Here is a 23,216-nt window from a genome sequence, read left to right as displayed (position 1 = left end):
GTAAGACTGTAAGGCTATACATGTATGTTATAGTATATATATAAGTATGTGTGTGTGATTAGTCTCGTTATATTGTCCGATACAAAGAATCTTCGGTGCACAGTTTCGTGGTGCTGATATATGATCATACCTATAAAGTGTGGTCTGCAAACACCTTTCAGAAATAGATAAATTCCTGCTCTAAATTCCTGGTCTAGAATTGTCGACACATATGTATATATTTTTGAAATCTATTTTTGCTGCCAGCGAAATAGAATATAACACTTTCACCTCATAAAAGATAAAAATATCGCGTATACGTATTGGTGGACGTCGCATGATAAGCCAGAGAAATGTTATAACAGCTGGCTGACAAATAAATGCAAATAAGTTGCTCAAACACCTGAAGATGGCTGGCAACAGACAGAAAAGAGCGCAGCGAGCACTGCGAGCAAGAGTCGTAACCAAAATAATAATAATAAAAAACTTGGCCGTCTGCCAGACGAATGCAAAAGACCGAAACAAAGCTAAAGTGCTCCAAAGTAAGTCACACTCATGAAGTGCCGAAGACGAGTGTAAGTCGAGGGCAAGGCATGGCCAGTTCAAATAAGTGCGTTCGCGATAAACCCGGGCAGTGCATCAACAGACGACACAGACTGCGGTAATCGCTCGTCCCAAACAGTCACTCAGCAAAGTACAAAAGTATTTTTTTCGAAAAACCATTAACAAATAACCACAAGATGCAATTCCATGGCATGCTTTTAAATATGAGCGTGTTGTTGTTGCTGTTGCTGGCGGGTACTCTGCAAGCAGCTATATTGCCGCTAACGTTTGTTAAGAGCAACAACAACAATAATAATAATAACAACAACAACAACAATGTGCTGCCCATAGCTGCGGAAAATTTTGGACATGTGGAGCTGAAACCAAATGGAACACTAATATTGAGACATACGCCGGAGCTGAAAGGCAGCAATAGGCAGAATTTGTTGTTGTTGCGCAGCGTTTTGAACGCCCTGCGTTGGGCGCCATTGCTAATGCCCGGCCAGCCCAAGCTGGACATCAAAATCTATGGCGATGGTGTGGAGCACAAATTTCCACCCGTATTGGAGAATATTCTGCAACGCATACAAACCTATTTCTCCATCTATCGCTACACAGACACCAGTCGCCCCAAGGACGAAGCGGTACAGCCGCAGAGCCTGGAGGACACCACCACCGTAAAAGTGAACGATGTAGGCGAGAATAAAAAAAATGCTGCAGGTGGTGAGAAATAATAATTGAGATTTTTCAAATCTCGAAGGCAAAATAATAAATTAAATAAGTAGGCTATATACAAAGTCTTAGTTGATTTTCGGATATAGAGAGCGGTTTCTATTTATATTTCTAAAAGTGAAGTAACTAAGTGTCTAATAATTATTATATTCTACTCGTATTTATTCGAATTTAGATAATGAACAGCAATTTGTAATCTTTAATTATCTACTCGCAGAGTAGTATGTTGATTAAATTTCCTGAAGAATTTTTGCAAATTTTTAATCCGTTTTCAAAGGTAAATAGTTGTTGATGCATAGCTTTTTATTCCTTTAGAGTAAAATGTTTTTAACAATTGTATATCGGAGAACAATTTATTATCGATTGAACAATATTATTGTACGGTTAAATTTGTTGAAACAACAATTTCTCAAATATAGGCAGGCATGATTGTAGCCCAAAATATGTTAAGTTTTGTGAAAACTTCAGTGCTGAAGGGGCGCAAAAACTAAGCTTATGAAAAATTGCAAATAATTTAAACATCTTGGTTTCAATAGGCAGGCCGATTTTTAAAAAAAAACTTTAAATAATAATATAATGGCAGTGTTTTTTTTTTTTGTGAACTTACCAGACTTCTTAGATTTGTAAATTTATCTGTGAAAATTGCAGCTCTGCAAAAACTAAATTATTTTAATCATCACATGTATAAATTGGCTTCAAAATGTAAGCATTTTTCCACTAATGCTTCGAACCGTATCCTTGTTTACGATTTATTGCGTTCATTTGGATTTATTTCCCTTTTGGTAGTCCTGTTGGTATATTTCCAATGTCGACTAAATGTGAAGAAATCCAATGTAACCGACTTTACCGATTTTCTTAAAAGCTGTGCTTTCGGCTAACAATTATTGCATTAATTTTTCTCACCAGCTAAGCAGTTTAAAAACTAGATGTGATTGAAATCAAGGTTTCAACTCAAACGAATATTGGTAGGTAAAATACTTTTCCTATACAAAATGTCCATCAAATCTCTATTTGAGGGCATAAATGCATAGAGCTTAAGGTCAAAATTGAGAAGGTACTCCTAAATCAAAAACATATGAATCACAAACTTATCTTAAGGAAGCATTCTCCAATCTAATGAGCATATCTACTTTTGAAAGCATATTTATGTTAAGTGTAAGCACCTCTATGTATATCTAAGCAATAAAAATATCGCGTGTAGTTGTAAAACCATTTGAACAATACTGGTATCATTGCGACTAGAGCTTGGCACGTTCGATTGGGGTTCGCCCAATCTGATCTATTTGGTATGCAAGAGGCAATGGAGAGGAGCGCGATTTATGTTTGTCTGCCGATAATATGTGCAATATTTTCATGTTGCGGGAATTTCTGAAGTGCGCAAGAAGCCATTGGCCAGGGGATTACATAAGTAAAGCCCTCCACTATACATGCGACTATATATACACACATACATACAAGTACATATGTATGTATATGGACGAATGTAGGGCAAGTGTGTTGCCTAAGTCTTTCGTTGGTCGCAGCATTAATTCTCGATGCATTAATTAAACAAGAAAAACAATTTTGTTGGTTTTTTTTTACATTTTACATTCACTTTTTATTTTTGTGTTTTTTGTTTTTATTGTTCTGTTTTACTTTTTTTGTTATGGTTATGAATAATATGATGATGATTATGTGAACGCTTGATGATGATTATAATGAACGTTTATTCATGTACTTTTTGTGTGTGTGTGTTTTTTTTTTTTTGTTGATCTTTCTTTTTGCTTACTTTTCGCTTTTTATGCTGCTTTAATTAATGTGGAAATGGAAAATCGTACGCTGTGTGTTAGTATCTAAAAATATGTTTGTATATGTATTTATATTTGAAACCCTTGGCATGGCGACTCGTTGGGTCGCACGTGCGCTCGAACAGAATGAGTTGAAGTACCAAAGCTGCCCATAGAATTCACAGGTGTGTCTGTGTATGTGTGTGTGTCTGATTGTGTGCATGTGTGCGTGAGACGTGTGTTGTGGCCTGCTTAGGCCTGTGGGGCCAATGGAATGCTCTCTGCCGGCTGCGGTTGTTGTTGCTGTTGTTCCAGGGGCTCGGCCAGAGCCGCCTTGATCAGCGGCTCATTCTGTGGCTTGGCTGTGAATCAAGGAATTTGTGAAACGATTAGACACTAAATTGCATATGCAAGTATGCGTTGAAGAAGCTAGTCAAGTATAGATAAAATGTCAACATATAATGAATAAAGTTGTAAGAGCATAAAGTTTTACTAAATGTGCCAATGGAGAGAATGAGTGTACATTTCAAGCTTGGTGCCTATAACTCTGTTGATTGAAAAGATCTGCGCGTTCATATAGACGGAGAAATCAACAAATAGGCACAGCGAAGGACGCTAATAACTGAATGCCTCTACGTTGTGTGCAGTCTTTTGCATACATTTTAATGAGCCAAGAATAATGAACAAAATAAATGAACGCTGAAAGTTAAAACATAAATATTTAAACTGGAGTGTACTTTGCTTGTTAAGGCAACCTTTGAGGTTTTTTCTATTTTACGAAGAAGAGTTTATAAGCAGGATCTGTAAACAATTCAACAAATTCAATTTGTAATGAAAAACGATTGTACTCGTAGGAATGCCAATGCATAAATATAAATAGATTTCGACTGACGAGCTCATAGAGTGGAACAGCAGTATAAGAGTATGATCGTACAAGAATTATCTATTCAATAAATGACATTTAATTTAAAGAATAAACAAGTAAAATTGTAAAGGTCTTGTGCATTGAATGATTTTTTTTTTTTTGTCGTTTAAAGTGACTTAACGCTTCGAGGATGATTTTGAAGTAGCAGCATCCTGTTCGGAAATAGAATTAGCAGCTGTTCGGACTAAATGTGTTATGTTAAAGGTACTTTTCGTATGGATGCCTTTGTCAGAACAGGACCAAATTGAAATGTGACCATTCGGAAAGCACCAGCTTTCAAATGGAAAAAGAATTATCAATGGAAAAAGAATTATCAAAAACAAACATTAAAAAAAATACGGAACAATTGGTAACCTTCTACGTTTTTGAATTCGTTTAATAAAGCCCTTAGCTTGAAACAAAGTTAGATTTAAATGAGGAGAAAATTATCGTTTAAATCTATAGAGTAGTCCTATGAAAGTGTTAGTATAATTGCTTAAGTGCAGACTCACCCTCCTCCTTTACGGGCTCCTTAGCAATTTCAGAGTTTTGCAATTCCTGTTTGAGCGCATTGGCCTCCAGCAGACGTCCGGCAAACTCGGCCTTCTGTTCAGAGAGCTCGGCATTGGAGCTCTGCTGCTGCTGTTGTTGTTGCTGCTGCAGCGGCTGCAGCTTGAGCTGCGGCTCCAATGGCTGCTCCTTTTGCTGCAGTTCCGGCTCCTTTGACTCCTTCAGCAGTGGCTGCGGCTGCAATAGCGATTGCGACTGCGACTGCTGCTGTGCCTCCAACTGGGGCTCCTCGGCCTTCAGCTCAATGCTCTGCTCCGGCTGGATGCTGCGCGCACGAATGGCCGAAATGGGCGTCAGATAGACGGGTGCGTGGACGACATCGACGACGGGCGTGTGATAGACCTGCGGCAGAGTGTAGAAGTGACGTGCCTCGGTGGCAGTCAGCAGTGGCTGAGTGTTGGCAGGCGTCTCAATCAATTCAATTTTCTCTGTCTTGAGCTTTTGTTCCTCCTTCTTGATGTTGCCGCTCGGTGGATAGAAGCTGGGGAAGAAGCCAGCACCGGCTGCAGCTGCAGCGGCAGCGGCCGCATTGGAGGCATCGCTGAATTGTCCGCCCCAACTTTCGGCGCCCTGTTGCACCTGCTGCTGTATCTGCTCAATGTTTTGGCCAATTTGTTCGATCTGCTTGGTGTCAGGTGCGATGGCAGCGCCAGTGGCACGACCAGAACCCACACTGTCCACCACGGGGAGGACAGAGGCTGCCGTACCGGCTGGCACATACACAATGGTCTCCTCGTGATGTGGCGCCGCGACACGCGCCAAAGGCGAGAGACCATGCACATAGCGCAGGGCCGGCTCCAGATGCACCTGCGCCTGCGGCGTCACTATGACAATGTGCGAGCCGGGCTCGACATGCGAGTGCAGCGGATTGGCGTTCGCCAATGCCAGCAGGCAGAACAGGGCGTAGACGTACATTTTCGTGCTGGGAATTACAAATTGCTTCGACTTTAGCTGTCAGCGCTCTTCTCCATGGATAGATAGATCTAGAAGTGCAATACCCTCTGCATTCCTCATTCCTCATTCCTCTTTCTCCTCACTCTTCACTCCCCAATCCGCCAGACCCCCCCTCCCGGCAATTCAAGTTTGTCTTCTGCAAACTGGTGTGGCCAGTTGGAGGAAGCTATTTTTAGTTTAGGCCCAGCAAAGTCCATTCTAAATTTAACGTTATTTACGAGTGGTAATGGTAAATGCCGCTTGCAGGATGCTATTAACCGGTTTTGTCATTTAATTGGCGCTTTTGCGCATCTCTGCACCTTATTCTTGCACTTCTGGTGTAGATACAAAGTAATAGCTGCAAGTGATCTTAGCTGACAAGCGAGTTTGTTGCCCTACTCTTTTGCTTGAGTGGGAAAATTCTCAATTCTGTGCAGCTACGATTTCTTTGAGGATACTGATAATTGAACACTATATGCTAGAAAATAATCAGTATCTTTTTTTGTGCCATTTGCTAATACCTTTCTAACTGATTTCATTAACAACTTAGTCGAGTCTTATATGCTGTTAGCTCTAGTCTCTACACTACATTTTTTAAGTACTTACTGAGTACTCTTCACACATACTGTGCAATAGATTTTATTATTGGTTTCAATTTAGATTTAGATTTAACTTTGGAAATATACGTAGAAGTTGTAAAAGCCTTTAAAATATAAACTAAATATTATTCGTGGACATGTAGCATTCAGAATTAGACAGAAACAAATGTGTCGAAATATAATTAATTATTTTGTTTAATTGTTTTTCTACCCACAACATACTAAAAAGTCAAAATATATGCAACCGGGGATAGAAAGAGTAGAGAGATGTCTCGAAAACTTTTAAACCAGACCTATCTTATTCTTCCGCCTTTTAATTTACTCATTTCTCATTTAACTGCCATAGGAACAATTAACGCACTCTTACTATGAAAGTTTTTAATTATGTCTCAGTATATGCTAACGTCTCTATTTTATTAAGATCCCAAAGAATAACATGAATTTACTTTAAAAACTGTTGCGGAGTGAATGGGTAAATTTTATTTCATTTACAGCAACTAAGTAGTTGTGTTAAAGTTTGGTTTAAAATGCTTGTGGCCAAAGTTTTGCTTTCAAATCTATTCATTAAAGAAAATTTCCGATTTGATTATAATTTAATTGCATTATAATAGTGGAAAATTAACTTAGTTTGCTTTTTTCTTGAATATGTTTGTTATTTGGAACTAAATGCGAAAACTTCGATCCATTATAATCTATCAAAATTTCATTAAATAACATTTGAGAAAATGTTCTTATTATAGAAAACCTTTGCCTTGAAAAATCAAATCAAACCCTTTACGCTTCTTGTTTATTATTAGTAATTTTTTGTTAGAATTCTTTCCACAAAATACTTTCTTTTAAAATCTTTTTCAAACCCCACTCTTAAATGGTAAAACACTGATCTATATCTTCCTTCTGCGGCAACTTTGTCCCTACATTCTTTCTTTAGCTAACATTAATAGTCAATTACAAAACTAGTTCAGCATTTCTACGCCTATTTCTGTGCCAAATGACTGCACACTGCAAACTTTCTAAAATTCCGAGTTCAGCTAACATAGAAATGGAGCCAACAAACTTGACATTTAACCCCAATTTAATTCACCAGCCCACAGCAAAAGAGCTAATCAATTAGGTTAAAAAAAGGAACAGAACTTACCTTTTGTGGCTTTTTTGTTTTGCTAGTTTTGATAAGACGTGGCTTCTATTATTGGCACTTTCCAACAGCTATTGTAAGTACTTTGTGGGTCGTTGTTGCGCTTTTATGGCCACTATAAGAGTTGGTACAAGAATATCACAAGAGAACGAGCGACACTTGACGGCTGCTGCTGCTACCACAACTGCTTGGCACAAATAGAAGTTAGATGATAACTAGGTAGGTACTAACTGTTTACGAGTATGTATGTACTGCTGCAGACTTCAGTCTTGACACGGCGACCACTTCAAGGAAACTGGTGGCTCACAGTCCATGGCCATGGCCTTTTATAACGTGCGCCGTCGCCGTCGCCATCAACTGACCTACCACAAGAACAAAGAACGACAAAAGCGAGCAAAAAATGCAGCAAACAACGTTGAAAATGTGCAGCTTCCCGCAGGAAAAGAGCAAAAACATGCCGGCAAGCGGACAGATCGACAGACAAGCAATCAGACAGAGAGACGGACAGACAGACGGACAGACAGGCTTTAGCTAGATAGCGTAGCGAGCAAAAGGAGCATGAAAAGCAGGCAGTAAATGCTTAAGCTGTTGGCCAAAGCTGGCAGAACTGCTCTGAACAAGAAGTACGAGTACTTGTTGAGGGTTCTGGCTTCAGCTCTGCTGCTGCAATGTGTGGTTGTTATTGTTGCACTTACCACTGGCAGATGGTCATCGTAGATGATGTTGTTGCTCTTCTTGTTATTCTTCTTGTTGTTTTTGTTGTTGTTTGATACCTCTCGCCATCGAACTCATGTTGGACTTGGTCAAGTTCTAGAGTTTGTTAAACCTGTGCGCTCGCGTAATAGAAGTCAAGCGCAACCAGAGCCACAATCGCTGGCTTAATGCATGGCCAAGATCAAGAGGGAGGCCATACATGCTCGTGCATACAAACAAACTGGTTCAGGTGCAAATTGAATACCTTTGGCTTTGGTTTTAACTCTGGCTCTGGCTTTGGCTCTGGCCGCTCACTCGCTCCATGCTATACGAGTGGATAATTTATATTTTTCTGCCTGCTGGCGGAAAAGATTAATCAAGATTTGCACATGCTTGCCATATTTTGTGCCTCAATCGCCTTTTCTCCTCGTGGAATTTATTTTTGTTCTAAAGTCAAATCACTTCCTTCTGTAGCATTCAAATGCTTCCAGTCCACTCGTACATGGCTTGTGGGAACGCCTGCTGGCAGGCAACACAAATTTCCAAACGCATTGAACATTGAGTTCAATGGCCGGCCGGCGTTCAATTAACACGATTCAAACGGATTCACTCAAGTAATTTCAATAAAACCAAAAGGGATGAGCATGACTTCCTACCTGAAGTGGTAAGCGTCTTCTGGAAAGATCTAGGCTAGTCTAACAGCATTAACGATCGGAAACTGGTACATTCTGGCAATCGACAGCCCACTTTATTGACCATCGAAATGCAAAGCCATCTACAAGTAAAACGGGTTGGAATTGATAATGCTGAGATGCGAATTTGTCAAGCTCTTCAATCGGGTTAGAGTGAAGATGCAGATAATGGTGTGAGCCACACCTGCATGAGCACGTCAATCCTTTTTATGGTTAATTTTGAATTCTCTTTAATAGAAGGCACAGGGTTTTCTTTGGCTTTTCTGATCTGAGTGTGGTTTTCGAATGAGTTGAATTTATTGTAATTTTTAAACATGCTTACCCTTGTACTACGCGTACAAGATTTACAGATTTTCTCTTGCACTCTTTTGAATCTGTAATTTATGTCTGATTTTTAGAATATTTTTTGTAATTCTAATGCTATTTTTCTGCTAATTGTGCAAAACGTATTAAAAATCCAGCTTTACACACTAGTTGAAATGCTATTAAATAAACAAATGCTTCAGCGACAAAGTATGATGGGAGCAGAGTTCTTAAACATACCTATAAATGTTTATTCGCAATCTTTGTTTGAGATTCCATACTTTTCCTTCATTTCTGGGCTCAAAACAATTGCCTATTAACTAAAAAATAATCAGTAGATCGTTGTTAATCAGTTAGAGCAGAATAAGTTTAATAATTATTAGAATTATAAGTAGTTGATATGTTATAAATCGTTAGAAATATCATTAATTTGTAATATTATCATTAATTTGTAAGTTTAATGTCTACTTTATCTCTTTTTTGAAGCGAAGCGCATTGGGTACGATTCTTCATGATATGTGATACACTCTTTCTAAATTTTGTTTTTCTTCGCATATGGAAAAGCATAGTACTACGACAAAATAATGCATTCCTATTAAAAAAGCAAACCGATGTTATCCATGTACTGCGACTTCAGTGAAGCATTTGACTCTTTGAACTATGACCTTGTGCTCTTTAAGTTTGTTTTTTTTATGATGTTCCTCCGCTTGTTTGTTTTGGATTGTCTCAGCATCGAATATTTCTAAGCCCGTTTATGTAATAGGCAAATGGTGTGCCTCAAAGTCTTGGCTTTGCGTTTTTTATTTAATTTATTGACGATCTCTTCTTAACCTTATCAGATTCTGTATGCTGATGCTGTAAAAGGTATTTTATCAAACTAAGATTCTCTTCGGTATAAGCGTCTGGACTTCAATACCTTTCATCGGACTATGCTCCATTTACGTGATGGAAAATGTTCCATTGAAACATATATGACTCTTCACATCCCTACTGTGAACAAGGCTAAGGGTGTACTTGGATTTATTAAACATTCCGATGTATTGATCCAAAGTTGTCTGGGCTAGGACCCATCCAATACAAGTTTACCAATTTGGGACCCACCTCTAAGAAAAGCAACCGTTACCAATATACTATACAATACCTCTTAAATAACAAAGCTTAACAATTTATTATATAAGCACTAAAATTGTTTTCCTGTAACAGTTTTTGAGTTACTTTTAGTCGCAGTGAGTTTGATAAGTTCAATTTATTTTGGTATTTAGTTTTAATGTTAGCCATATTAGAAAATCCGGTCTAGGAGGAGCATTTTCATAGAACATCAAAAAACCGAGAGCCAGAAGTTCATTAATTGCTTACGACTGAAACTATTTTGTACTGAAGAATCTTCTGATATATCAGTTAATTCTTTACTTCCTTTTGTTGACATACCAGCTGGTAGGTGGTCTTGAAATGGATTACAAATTCAATTCAAAAAGTCGAGTTTTTTCATCTTCTCACTGAAATAGTGGTTACAACAATTTTAACAGTGACAAATGGAAATTGCAGACACTTCAATACCATTCTTTCACAGCATGAACTTTTTCGAATTTCCGTTCCGTTCAATGCTTGCAAATACAAATTAAGTTCATTTAACTTCGAAAAAATATCCGCTACATATGTATGTGAGCTTGAGAATTAATTCTTGGTCCTTTAGATGTTCAATATATTCAGTTTTCATAACGTTATTCTACTAATCGTGTCAGTATCTTCCCCTGGATAACCAGCGAACTAACTTACTAGCTTTAGTCGACGTCAGTCGTCCGTTTGTGAAACCCTAGTCTAAGGTATTTAATGATCCTTTTACAACTACACTTCTGTATTCTTTTTGGTTAAATATCGCATGATTTGGTGTCGGCAGTAAAGAAAACTGAGATCCTAACCTGGGTGGTGAGTGAATAGTGTATTTTTAGAAAACCTTCGATTGTAGTCAGCGACTGAAAATCTCTAGAAAACTTAGTTATATACAGCACATAATGCAGTTTAGATTGCAGCTCGTCTGTTTGGAGATTTTAAATTGAATTTAACACAAATAAGTTAAGAGTTAATTTAATATTGAAACTTTTATTGGCAATCTGAAAAAGTTGGCACAAAAGTTACGCGTACAATTTATAGAGCATATAAATACAATCTCAAAATTAGTGAAATCTCTAAATCTATTCTGAATGCAAGCGTCGCTTGATTGGCGCTCTAATCAAAGGCTTATCTGCCTTCCGTGCCGCATACTCCTCGGCAATCGCAGTGCGCCATTTCTGCACCAATGCATCGCTGCCCTCGAAGTGGACGGGCAGTCGGGGCCGGGCAGGCGATTCACGGCTAGGCGGGAAATTAACCGCAGGGATGTCGCTGTAGTCGTAGTCGTCATTCGTGGTTTTGTCCGCCGCCAAGTTCGGGGATTTGATGACCAATTGGTTGCGAGAGGGCAAGGAAATGCTGAAGGCAGCTGCCTCCTCGGGCGAGACTCCGGCAATGGCTGTGGCTTTCGGTGAGGCGACGGCCAGTCCATTGCGACCGGAGAGGGCTACAGCATTTGGCTTGGAAGAGGCCACTCCGCCCTCGCCAGCTATGGATAGACCTAAACGGAAGTAACAGAATTTTTTAAATAAACACAGTTAGTATTTGAAAATACTTTTCCTGACTTACCGACTGGCTTCGCTTCGGCCACAGCTGCATCTTTCTTGGGTGCCATGATGGCCACACTATCGTTAACGTCTTCATAGGGGTCCTCGTTGTTGGGTGGCAGAAAATCGCCGGGTCCGAAATGTTGTTCTGTGACCGGCTCCTCAATCTTTTGCTCATCGATTTTGTGATCAGCCACATTATTGGCCTCCAATCCAAGGTTCGAGGGTTTCTTTTGCGGTCCACCCAGCAGTTCAGGCTGCAGCAAGACGCTGAAATCCTTGATCTGTCCTGTCTGCTGCAACAGTGCCAGATTCTGTGCTGCTTGCCCCAACTCTAGCAGACTGCTGGCATAGATTTTGTTATCCTCATCGCTGAAGGAGCCCTTGCGCTTGGCCATCTCCTGTATGGCCACCAGACGCGCGGCGGCCAGCTGGATTTTGTTAAAGTCATGCGGCAGCGACGCTGGCAAGTGACCAACAGTGGCGTCGCCCGAGATCGAGCTAGAACCGTCATCATCCGCAGTCGCCGAAATACTGGCAGCTGCTATACTAATGGTATCATCCGAGTCCCGCGGCTGTGCTCGATGCTGTTGCGAATTCAAAATGTAGCTCCTAACGCTGCCATCGTTGTCGCCGCGCAGCTGCAACGACTGTCCGCGCAGGCCTCCATAATAGGGAAACTCCTCAAAGATGATCGGTGAGAAAGCTCTGTGTCTAGGGAACGGCAGTTGGGAAGGCGGGCATGGGTAGAAGTTACATAAATTTTATGTACAAAAGTGTTTTAAGCTTTAAACGTTTGCAAAAATTGTCCCCAATGTCCTGTTTTCAAGCATGCAAAAGATCCAAAACATCTGAAGGGTCTTCCTTTTATGAAACAAGTTCACTTGAGTGGTTCTATACTTTAATATTATATTCTGATATGTTTGTATTAATATCATTTAATTCAAAAGCAATTTGAAAAGGTTTAAGGATGAATTGTTCTTTCCATATAGGGAAACAAGTTCTCTTGAGTGGTTCTATACTAATCTGATATGATATTCTGATATGTTTTTCTTAATTTCATTTAATTCAAAGCAATTTAAAAAGGTTTGAAGGAGCTTAAGGATGCATAGTTCTTTTCATATAGGGAATCAAGTTCACTCGAGTGGTTCTATACTAATTTTTTGATTAATTTCATTTAATTCAAAAACGATTTAAAAAGGTTTTAAGGAGCCTTAGGATGCCTTGTTCTTTCAAACATAATTTTTAACCAAAACAATCATTTGATTCTTTGTTTGAATCAAGAAATTATTGATGAAATTGTTTAAAAACGAAAAAAAGGTTCAAAATCTTTATAAAAGGAAATCGATACTTCTACTGCTAGTTCGCATTCATTATTCTTAGATTAATTTTCGAGAAGATTTTATGATCTTCTTTACTTTATTACTTGACAATATGGGTTTCATTTTAATCTTATGAAGACGGTTTTGATGTTTCTACAGATCTTTTGCATTATTCCACAATTATTTGAAATTTGCTTTTGGGGACAATTCCAAAGACGCCTTTACTTCATTGAAGCAAAAAGTTTGCCATGAAACTGTGTGCAACTTACAGATGAGAAAAAATAGGGGAAAAAAGCTATGGATACAAAATTAAACCTTCTACGACTACATGGTGGCATAATAGTTGATGCGATGATAGCGACTACAAAGCGTTATATCTTACACAGGTTCACTAATTTATTTCTTTATGGGTATATACAACTAAACATGACACGGATTTTAATTTCACTTAGCAGCTTACTGGCCTCGATTGGCACGCCGAGCTTTGGGAAGGGTTCTTGATACTTTTAAATTAAATTCACATGGCTATTCGTAATATTTGTAAAAGGGTCGATTAAAAGTTGAGCTTTGATCACAAAAGAATGTAGGATGAGTTATAAATACTTTTAAACAAATAGTTTGATTAGCTCTCTGAATGGACTTTATGCTATATGTCAAGAACCCTAGCCCAGTGGCTCGCTCAGTTGAACAAGTCCAGCTCCAGATCGGCTGCCGCATGCGCCTTGCCACCCACGCCCGCTATGGCCACCGACTCGGGATTAAAGTAGACATTTGTGGGCACTCCCTTCTTTAGCAGCGCCTTCGAAATTGGGGTGGAAATGGCTGTGCCACCATTGCCTACAACGGCCTTGGAGTGGGGCTCCAGTATGAGCGCAGCCTGTTTCCGTCCATTTATGGCCTGTGCCTGGTCACTGTGGTAGGGCAGAAAGTATGTGCCGAAGGGTATTTGTGGCACATTGCCCGATGTGCGAGTGCGTCCTGTGGCCTCCACCTTAACGGGTGGCACTACTCGAACTTTTTTGCCAGCCTTGCGTAGCTTGGCAGGTTGTGCCTGTCTTGCGAGCAGTCTTTGGTTCTCGATGCGCAATCGTTGCAGTGATGTGCTGGAGATCACATGTTTGCCCGGCACTGTGACAATTTCCTCGATCACATAGTTCGGATTTATTTTTCCAATGGCTGCGCGCAAACGTACATCGTTCTTCAGATCTCCCGCCGCTGGGTTTGTGTCTTGGCTCTGTGACTCGGCAGCCTGAAGCTTTTGCAACGTTTCAATCTCCATTTCTAGCTTTCGTATTTCTTCGTCTTCTTTTTCGCCGGCTGCGGGCTTGACGGTTGTTGTTGTTGTCGCAAGCTCAGCTTGAACGTTAGATGGCGCCACATAAGCCAGAGGCAAACTGTAGGCTGCAAAATACGGCGAGTTCAGCAGCAGGAGCTTAGCAGGAGCTTGATAAAATGCACCGATTGGCAACACTGGCTGCTCCTTAGCCTCTTCTGGCTGAGTCTGTGACTGAGCAGCAACTTGGAGCTTCTCGGGCGTGGGTGCGGCAGCGGCTGCTGGTGCGGGGGCAGGCGCTGCATAGGTCAGTAATGGCGTTTGGCGTAGCGGCCAAGTTTCGTAACTTGCGAGGCGCCAATGTGGACTTTGTGTTGCAGATTTTGTGGATGGGTTCGAGGTGAAGGAGTAGAGGAGGTGGAAAGCATAGGAAAAGTGAGAGATTGATTTATACAAATTACATATATACAGAAGTAGGTTAACGGAATAGGTATGCGCACTTGTTAGTAGTGTGGCCAGGCATGCAAATGTATGTATGTGAGTATTAGTGGGCGTGGTGTATGCACAAAAGATAAATGTGTGTGTGTGTGTCTGTTTTCTATATACATATGTATGGATTCGTACATTAAAGACAAGATGAAAGCAATGCACAAATTACACAATACAAACATTTATTGTCGAACTTAGTTGGTAAAATAAAAAAATACTAACAGTCACAAAAGATTTAAATCATTATTTGCCAAATTATTACGTTCATGCTTACGGGGTCCAAAATTCATAAATTTGATTCCAAATTAAGGCAAAGAAGGGGTAAATGAGCTTGTAATCAAGTCTGTACAGTGCACGGTCGAAAAAGTGGACGTTATTTAGAAACTACATTTGAAAATGCTTTTGTATATATGGGATACCTGTATAAATGTTTAAATGCTTTTACAATATCAGACGTATTTCAAATTCTTATCTTTTTTGTAATTTGATTTAAAGGAACTTAAACTGCGCAAAAATGAAAATATTTTCAAAGTCAGTATTTATCAGTATTTAATATTTTATAGCAATTTCATCTGTTGTTTCCTATACAATTCCGCAAGCTCTATTTCCGAACTTCTTAATAAATAATGTTCAAAAACAAAATCTAATAAGATTCAATAAATCTATGAATTTGGAGCAATATTCTTCATATAACCCAAAATAGTGCGTATACAAATAATCCGATTAAAGAGCCTTATATAAATTGAAGATTATTAATAGGATATTATTTTTACTCTCAAAAATAAAGCTATTCGAAATCAACTACTGATGGGGTCAACAAAACATCTTATTTTTTACTCTTAAAAAAAAATCTACTCCAATAAGAAAGAAAAGCTTTTCGGGGTCTCAAAATTTGTTGTTATATTTGAAATTAACACATTTTTGCTCTACCTTATAGTTAACGGCTATATGAAAATGTTGTTAACTCGATTCTATATCATAAAAAAGGTTTGCCTCAATAATCTAAAGAGATACAACTAAAAATTAGTTTGTTTCAATAATTTAAAGAGATACCGCAAACATAAATATTAGCTTGTAAAGTAGTCAATTAAAATGACGAACAACTTAAGGAATGTTTTGAAAAGTAGTGCTATATCGGGTGTGTTGGGATACTAAGCTGACTGTCCACTTTATCGAACATGCATTGTTCGTAGTTTCATTTTTATGAAGCCGCTTACCAACAATGCCTAAGCCCGTTTGGTGAATCAGAACTCATGAATTTCGACAACGTATAAACGTATATAGCTTATGCAAAACGTAAAGAGAACTCAAGCCTCAAACGGCCCCTGGAACTGTGGCTCCTCCTCCTCTTCTAATCCGTAGTCCGTGCCCGTGGGCGGCGCATAATAGACTGTAGGACCAGTGGCGACCACTTTACCTTCGCGGGGAAAGCTCTTAGCCTCGAGATTTGTGCGCTGTAGTGCGTTCTTAAGATCGACATCGGCTGGTATGGCTATAACTTTGGCACCGGGACCAGCAATCGTTAGGCTACGGGGATGCGTGAGCGCATAGCCGCCGGGGCCGACAATCGCTGTGCCGCCACTGCCGGCAGTAGCCACGCCCCCTGGACCCGCTATCGCTATGCCGCCCTTGCGCACCTTCAACCGCTGTATGATGATGCCGCCTTCGCGCAGAGCCTGCTTCTGGGTGCCATGATGGGCTGTGGCCAATGCTCCCACACTGTGCATCAAGTGTTGGGCCTTGTGCGCGAACAGATGCTTCTCAGCCGACATACTGCTGTCGATTTCGGCGGCATTATTGTCCACTTGCTCGATGGTGTCGTCTTCGTTGGCGCTGCTGTTGCTGCCATCGCCCGCACCCTCCTGATCATCGTCCCACTTGTAATCGTACTGTTGAGCGCCGATGGTGTAGAAGGGCTGCATGGGGCCGGGATGTGCGAGTGCCTGATGAGGCGACTGGAGCGGCACGCTCTCCATCACTGCAGGTGATGCTGCAGTCACAGCTTGTTGGTCCGCAGTGGCTGGCCGAAAGGGAAACTTGAAAATGTTCTGGAATGCATTCTTTATGGCCGTCGAGGTCTGATTCTGCATGTCGGCCAAATTGATGTTTGTCACGCGAAATGGATTCAAGCGATTACGAGTGGGCATCAGTTGTTCAACGCCCCCATTAAGATTGGGACTCAGATTGGGATTGGCGTTGGTTTGGGATGCGGATGCCGTTGCTGTTTGTGCCTGCGACTGAGCATTGACAGCATGACTCGGTGCTGGGGTTATTCTGATGTTGGAGGAGAGCGTGGCCACGCCGCCGCCGGCCAGCGACTGTTGGGCCATGGCATTTACTTGGGTTTCCTTGTTCCGCAATGGCTTAATGCGCTTGCGATTGCTCTGGAGCTGGGCCTGGGTGTTTATATGTTGGCTGTGGGCGTCTTGAGCGCTGTTGCTGGAGGCACTAGCTTGCACGCGGTACGGACGACCCGACAGCTTCTCTCTGTTATTGCTGTCCTCCAAGCGGGACTCCTTTTCCTTAGCACTGCTGATAGTTGGGGGAGGACTAGTTGAGGGCGGCGGTGCTTTGGTTGTGGTGCTATTCGAGTTGCTAGGTCCATTCTTGAGCGTGCCATCTTCATTGAGCGCCAACTCACGTGGCAAAAAGAATAGATGATACTTGGGCGTGTTCTTGCCCCGCTGGGAAATAGACTTGGCCTTGCCGTAAAAACTATCAACATCGCCAATGATTTTGTAGCCCTTCACGCGATACTCCTGCGGTGCATGTTCCCTCAAATACTGCTCCTTATTCAGTTTATACAAGTGGACGGGAATGGCGAAATGTGCGGGCAACTGTTTGACCTCTTCCGGAGAACTGGGCGCAGGCACCAGCACCTGACTGGGGCGGTAATATAGCTGTGGGGGCTTCTCCTTTTTGCTCTCACTCTTGGCCGGGTTACCCACCTTGGGCGGCACATTGTAGGCCAGGAGCCCGTCACGCGTCAGCTTCACAGCACGTATCGAGGGTTCGAGCAGGGTCTGCCCGTTGCTGCCCGGAAAATGGTGCTGTTGCGCATGGAAGGGCTGATAGGCGGGCTTGGGGAATAAATACTGACTCGAGTCGAGTATGGGCGGTAGTTTGGGCTTTTCCGGCTGTTTCTTCACATAACCAAACTGTTCGTTCACCTTGGCTATCTGTTCGAGTATGCGTTTGGCCTCGTCCACCTTGTCGGGCTTGGGCAATGTGTCGGACGGTTGGCGCTCGCTGGGATCGAAATCGTCGGGAAATTTGATCAGCCTTTGCTTTTCAATTCTGTAAACGAAATTTAGGTTTGTTTTTGTTGGTGTTTCGAATTGGATTTTCTATTGGTATGGTATTGTTTATTTATTGTATTTGTATTTTGTATTGTATTCATACGAAAGCTAGCTGCCTACTAATAGTCTAATGAGGATTACGATTGGGTGAGCTTTTAGTTATTGTATGCATGAGAGCTTAGTCACAGGGTTTTAGTCACAATTCACAATTCTAGCATTTCACAATTGTTGTAGTAGTTGTTGTTGTTGTTTTTGTTTTTGTTGTTGGTAATCATGCGATACTATTTCTACGGCAATGACACAGCATTCACAAATCAAGGCAAGATAAGTCAAGGCAAGGCAAGGCAAGGCAAAAATAATAATATTCTATACTTACTCGACATTCTGAGCCTGGCTGGCCGCCAGCGATGCCAGCAGGAGTGTTGACAGCTGCAAAATTAAATCAAAAATATTATTTTTTAGATGTTTAGAGAATGCAAGAAATTGAGAAGGAATTTATATTTGTTTCATTGCTTATATTTAATTATCGTAGCTTAAGGCCCTGGTAGCCAGGCTATAAACCTCTGTTAGCTTATAGTTTTAACTTTAAGCTAGCCCATAAATAAATAAATATATGTAGATTTCAGAGCCATTGAACTGCTTTCTCAAAAACACTGCTTAGGCACTAATACACCGAAATTAGTTAAAAAGTTGTGTCAGTGCGACTTCAGAAGTACAATAAAAGACGCATAAACTTGCTCTATGTATAATAATAATATAAAAAATAAATACAAATATTTTCGCCGCCTTCCTCTGCGATTCCCATACCAAGTACCTAAGAGCTGGCAAATCGAGAATTAAATTGTGAAAATATAAAATATTAAATAATAAATTGGTGGAATTAAATTGTGCATTTTCTGATAAATTAAATAATAATATTTACGCCGCGATTCTCATACCAAGTACCTAAGCGCTGGCAAATCGAGAATTAAATTGTGAAATTTCCGAAAAATTAAATAATGATATTGTGGAATAAAATTGTGAAATTTCAGATAAATTAAATTAAAATATTGTGGGCGCCCTCTCCAGTGATTCCCATTCGCAGTGCTCACCTACCCTATAAATGACGACTTTTGTCCAAATTTCAGCTTCGTAGCTCTTATTATTTCCACGGGAAAATGCCTATAATTTAGGCCCCAGAAAAAAATAGCAAAAAACCGATCGGATTAATCAGAATTTTCATACAAACGTTGGAGTCCGTTTTCACCCCTTTGGAGCTCGAATTTCCCACTCACTTTCACTGTGAAAGGACACATGTGTAAGTTTCGGCTTCCTAGCATTTACCGTTTGGGCTGTGCGTTGATCGCCAATCAGTCACTTAGGACAAACTAAACTGTATCAAGTCTGGAGGGTAAAATACAACTTTTCGGTGCCAAAATATAATGTTTTCGATGTAGGTTTTCCTCTGCATACCACGTTCGCTGGCTAAAGCATTCTCATTAAAAAACTCTTGCCTTCAAAAAAAGATTTTAGTTCCCTTATAGTTCAAAAATATGCTTAGCTGAAATAGCATTTTCCGTTATTGTTGGGGCTCAATATTGTGTTGCATAGTGTTGTGGAACCTTATGCAGAAAATCAAGCCCACACACGTAGATTTGCATGATGACAGGGCAGAAGAAGAATGCGGTCAAGCACAAATTTGCGAGCATGAAAGCCTTTCTAAGCTTCCTGCAGCTCTTCCACCTGTCAGATTGTCAGTTGGCATTTGCATAATTTTTGTAAGCGCTGAACAGCGCGCTAAAAAGTGAGAGCCGCACGTACTGTTGTTGGCCTGATTGCCAGGTTCTGGCCTCCAGCATCTTTTCACCGCCACTTCAACTGATTATCAATAAGCTCAGACACGCTCAATAAATATTTGCGCAACTTCGAAACGATTCCACCTCCAACTTATTGCCCTGCTTCGGCGTCAGCTTCAACGTCTTCTTCTGTTACTTCTCTGGAGGTTTCGGCTTCATGTTATTTCTGCAAGATCAATATTTACGCAATCTACGTCAACCGTTAGCCCCAGCACACACACAAACACACACACTCACACAAGAACAAGCCCACTAACAATGCCCGCCCGCAACCGCTGGCCCATCCATCAAAGCGGAATTGTCACTGCCCCGGCGGAATGGCAAGAAAGTCATTGACCTAGAGGTGGTCCCAAACATTTCTCGCGCTCGATAAGCGGCTGTTACGAATCCGAAAACGCTCACAAGGTGTGCATGTGCGAGTGTGTATTTGTATGTGTGTTTGCGCGGATGATGTGTAACTCTAAACGATCTTCAAAGCAGCTTCGATTTTTTCACTCATATTTATTTATTTTTTGTATTTGCAAGCTGTTCTACGCATTATGCATTTTGTCAAGATTTCTGTCTTTATTTATTTAATAGACTTTGTTCTGAGTGCTTTATAGGTATTATGGCAAAGATGTATTTCTGTCTGCTTTCTTTTGTCTCAGCCATTTACTTGTGTTTCGTTTTCTTTACGGCTCTGCCTCGAAACAAAAGCCCACGTTCGGCACACGTTCGAAACCTGGGCTCGTTCCCATTCCCATTACCATTCCTCGTTCTGGGTGTGTTTCAATCCGGGCGCTTGTCCAAAAATAAAACTGGGTTAATATTCGAACGCGCGAAGTTTACACAGCCTTTCATTGTCTTAATTTATATTCTATTTGAAAATAAAATGCTTAATAGCTGAAAATACTCAGGCCACAAACATTTATGCGGTCATCTTTATACAAATTTGGAGTCTAAGATTGTTCTGTTGCAGATAAAATGAATTACAGAGACGCAGCGGGTTGTTTTCTTTAATCTGCAGACTTTTTATTGAGCTGCGATTGATTGCTAAGTTGAAAGCAGTTGGATGTTGGTTCTACAAGAAGTTTATAATACGGTCATAAAGAATATGGTGTTATTGATAAAAAAATTATAATAAAACATTGTCACATTCCACTGCCATTTGAAATTTAATGATGTTTAATCTATAATGTAAATCGCTGTAGGAATGTAGAGATCGTTGCTATGCAGTATTATTGATAATAAACTTTATTCAAAAGCTGTCATCCAGAGTCTTTCTTCCAAAAGAACTTCTGGCATTCCTTGGCATTAATTATTAATATGCTTCTTGTCTACAATTATGAAGCCTACGCATGCTTCTCTGACGTCGCTGGAATATTGATTGCCTTGTAGGCATATTGAATAATGAAGTCATAACTGAACTTTTGGGCATTTAATTGTGTGTCATATTTCAAAATTATAAAATTGTTCCTTTTTCTTTTTTGAATTGGCTGCCAAGTTGACGCACTTCTACGTTTAAGGGCTTGTTGGAAGGAAGCATGAATAATGCATCAGTCGTCAATAATATGATGAGTCCAGAGGCGCGTGTGCTAATGTACCATGCGTAATAATTTTCACTTTTAATAGCAAATCGATAATCGGCTCTTGGAATGTGACTGTCTTAGGTTCTGAATACATTCTGTAAAAAATCATATTTATTTTTATGTTCTATATGTAATGAATATTTCAAATATCATCGTCAAAGGACATTTAGATAGGTCTGACTTTGTGGAATTTAGTTAAACGTTTTAGGGAACCTATGATCTTTAGTTGTTTTATTAAAGTTTTTTAATTTGTTTAAAAAATCCAGCAGAGTTTGTTGAACACAGCTTTGAAATAAATTGAACCTACTATGGAAAATTTTATATTGCAAAAAAACTTAATTCTTTTTGGTTTCAGAATTAACATATTTTTATTTTTTTCCATATTATGAAATGGCTTAATATTGCTTATTTAAATGACAATTACTTGTAGGCTTTCTTCAATATTATTTTATATTTTGTTAAAAAATGAAAGTAATTCTTCAAAGCAGAGCTTTATTCTCTGACCTTCAACGACAACACTTCCAGGTGAAAACTAAGATGTGCGTTTCAACAATGTGAGTTTCAACAATATGTCTTCTCTGCACTTTTGTCATCAAAATTTCCAAGAAATGTTAGATTTTTAGAACATTTTGTTGCTAGGATGATAAAAAAAATTGAACGAGTTATATTTAGATCTCTCTTCAATATTTCCGATATTTCAACTCAAAGTGTAGAACTTATAGATATTTGATACACTGCTTTTTCAACAGTAGAAGTCTCATTACTCCCACATTAAGAAAGAACATATCTAGTACTATTCACATATTATTATAGATAACAAATCTGATTTACTTTCTATGTCCACCCACCAACTAAGCTTAGCTCGTATATGCAAATGATATGTAAATTTATCTTTTGGCATCTTTGTAACTATTAAGGAAATGAAAAAGAAACTAAGAATCATAGCAACAATTCAAATCTAACGTTAAAATTCAACTGTTTTCCACTTCCCCAATATATCAAGCAATAAATTAGAGCTCCACGAAGAAAAAAACTCGCATAATCGTTTTATTCGAAAATTGGTTCCTTATTAACTTAAAGCCGACACAAATCATAAATCTCATTCTCAATATTTGCATAGATTTTAGCTCTCGCCAAAAAAATAAATGGGTAAAGAACTAATTTGGCGCGATGTCACGCAGTGAAAGTTCAAAGCAGCACAGCACGGCCGAGCGAAAGAATTTAATTCGAGAGACTTAAGTCACGAACTTGATAGACGCTTAATGAGTTCAACGGCAACTCGGCAATTAATTGTCGTCGTCACACAAAACTAAACTAGTTTCTTGTCCACTTTACACCATGGTTGTATTTTATTTTATTACTTACAATTAAAAAGCGCATTTTTGTTTGTCTTTTTTTTTGTGTGTGATTCTTAGTAACGAAGTTAATTTCGTTTTGCTCTGGCCAAATAGCAATCAGCAAAGCAGCCTTCACAGCGTCCTTGAACTGTGAATGAAATAAATGCACTGTTATCACGCGGCTATATCTGTTTGCAATTAACAGCAACAAGAAGAACAACAGAGGCACACACGCACACACACACGCACACACAAAACGAGAATCCTTTTGAAGCGCCAGTTGTATGAGATTGTTCTTCTTTTTTTGTATAATCTATAGGCACTGCACTGTCGAGTAGAGAACGATAAATGTCTTTGTAGCTTTTGGCTCAGAAGGAGCACACACGCACGGACACACGCACTGAGTGGATGAAGAGAGGAGTAACACACCTCTAGAACCAGACCAGGCAGCGACAGCAGATGAACTGATTCGTGCGACGGCCCAGCGTTGCTGTTTATAACATTTTCATTAGCAATGCGCAACGGGTAGAGGCGACAGCAGAAGCAGAAGCAGCAGCGACTGCGACAGAGACAGAGACGGAGACGACGAC

At 40.0% G+C, this 23,216-nt stretch overlaps 3 protein-coding genes across 3 annotated transcripts; 1 reads left to right on the top strand and 2 right to left on the bottom strand.

Annotated features, from left to right (window-relative positions):
• Nucleotides 1-719: 719 nt before the first annotated feature.
• Nucleotides 720-1,256, top strand: LOC115632722. The gene is made up of 2 exons (XM_030529968.1): nt 720-732; nt 874-1,256. The coding sequence occupies exons 1-2, from the start codon at nt 720-722 to the stop codon at nt 1,254-1,256; spliced, it is 396 nt and encodes a 131-aa protein (XP_030385828.1).
• Nucleotides 1,257-3,272: 2,016 nt separating this feature from the next.
• LOC115632720 lies at nt 3,273-5,409 on the bottom strand. Its single transcript, XM_030529966.1, has 4 exons — nt 4,708-5,409; nt 4,579-4,620; nt 4,437-4,530; nt 3,273-3,382 (listed from the first exon to the last, which is right to left on the bottom strand). The coding sequence occupies exons 1-4, from the start codon at nt 5,407-5,409 to the stop codon at nt 3,273-3,275; spliced, it is 948 nt and encodes a 315-aa protein (XP_030385826.1).
• Nucleotides 5,410-11,038: 5,629 nt separating this feature from the next.
• LOC115632719 lies at nt 11,039-22,669 on the bottom strand. The gene is made up of 6 exons (XM_030529964.1): nt 22,655-22,669; nt 18,263-18,315; nt 15,908-17,884; nt 13,515-14,465; nt 11,526-12,217; nt 11,039-11,457 (listed from the first exon to the last, which is right to left on the bottom strand). Exons 1-6 carry the CDS (start codon nt 22,667-22,669, stop codon nt 11,039-11,041), a joined length of 4,107 nt encoding a protein of 1,368 aa, XP_030385824.1.
• Nucleotides 22,670-23,216: the final 547 nt, after the last annotated feature.

This window comes from Scaptodrosophila lebanonensis, unplaced genomic scaffold (assembly GCF_003285725.1).
Source record: "Scaptodrosophila lebanonensis strain 11010-0011.00,11010-0021.00 unplaced genomic scaffold, SlebRS2 tig00001415-arrow-pilon, whole genome shotgun sequence".
Classification (NCBI taxonomy): domain Eukaryota; kingdom Metazoa; phylum Arthropoda; class Insecta; order Diptera; family Drosophilidae; genus Scaptodrosophila; species Scaptodrosophila lebanonensis.
The sequence above is the reverse complement of the archived record's forward strand: the minus strand, read 5'-3'. Positions and strand labels throughout refer to the sequence as shown.

Bases quoted from the DNA above. Each gene is read 5' to 3' on its own strand.
- LOC115632720 (XM_030529966.1), bottom strand. From the start codon at position 5,409: ATGTACGTCTACGCCCTGTTCTGCCTGCTGGCATTGGCGAACGCCAAT. The intron at 4,621-4,707 runs GCACAGCAGCAG...CAGCAAAAGGAG, and splicing joins CCGAGGAGCCCCAGTTGGAG to CAGCCATTGGAGCCGCAGCT. The intron at 3,383-4,436 runs GTGAGTCTGCAC...CTTGATTCACAG, and splicing joins GGAGCCCGTAAAGGAGGAGG to CCAAGCCACAGAATGAGCCG.
- LOC115632719 (XM_030529964.1), bottom strand. The intron at 17,885-18,262 runs GTAAGTATAGAA...TTTCGTTTACAG, and splicing joins AGCCAGGCTCAGAATGTCGA to AATTGAAAAGCAAAGGCTGA. The intron at 12,218-13,514 runs GTTCAACTGAGC...GCCGTTCCCTAG, and splicing joins GCCGATCTGGAGCTGGACTT to ACACAGAGCTTTCTCACCGA.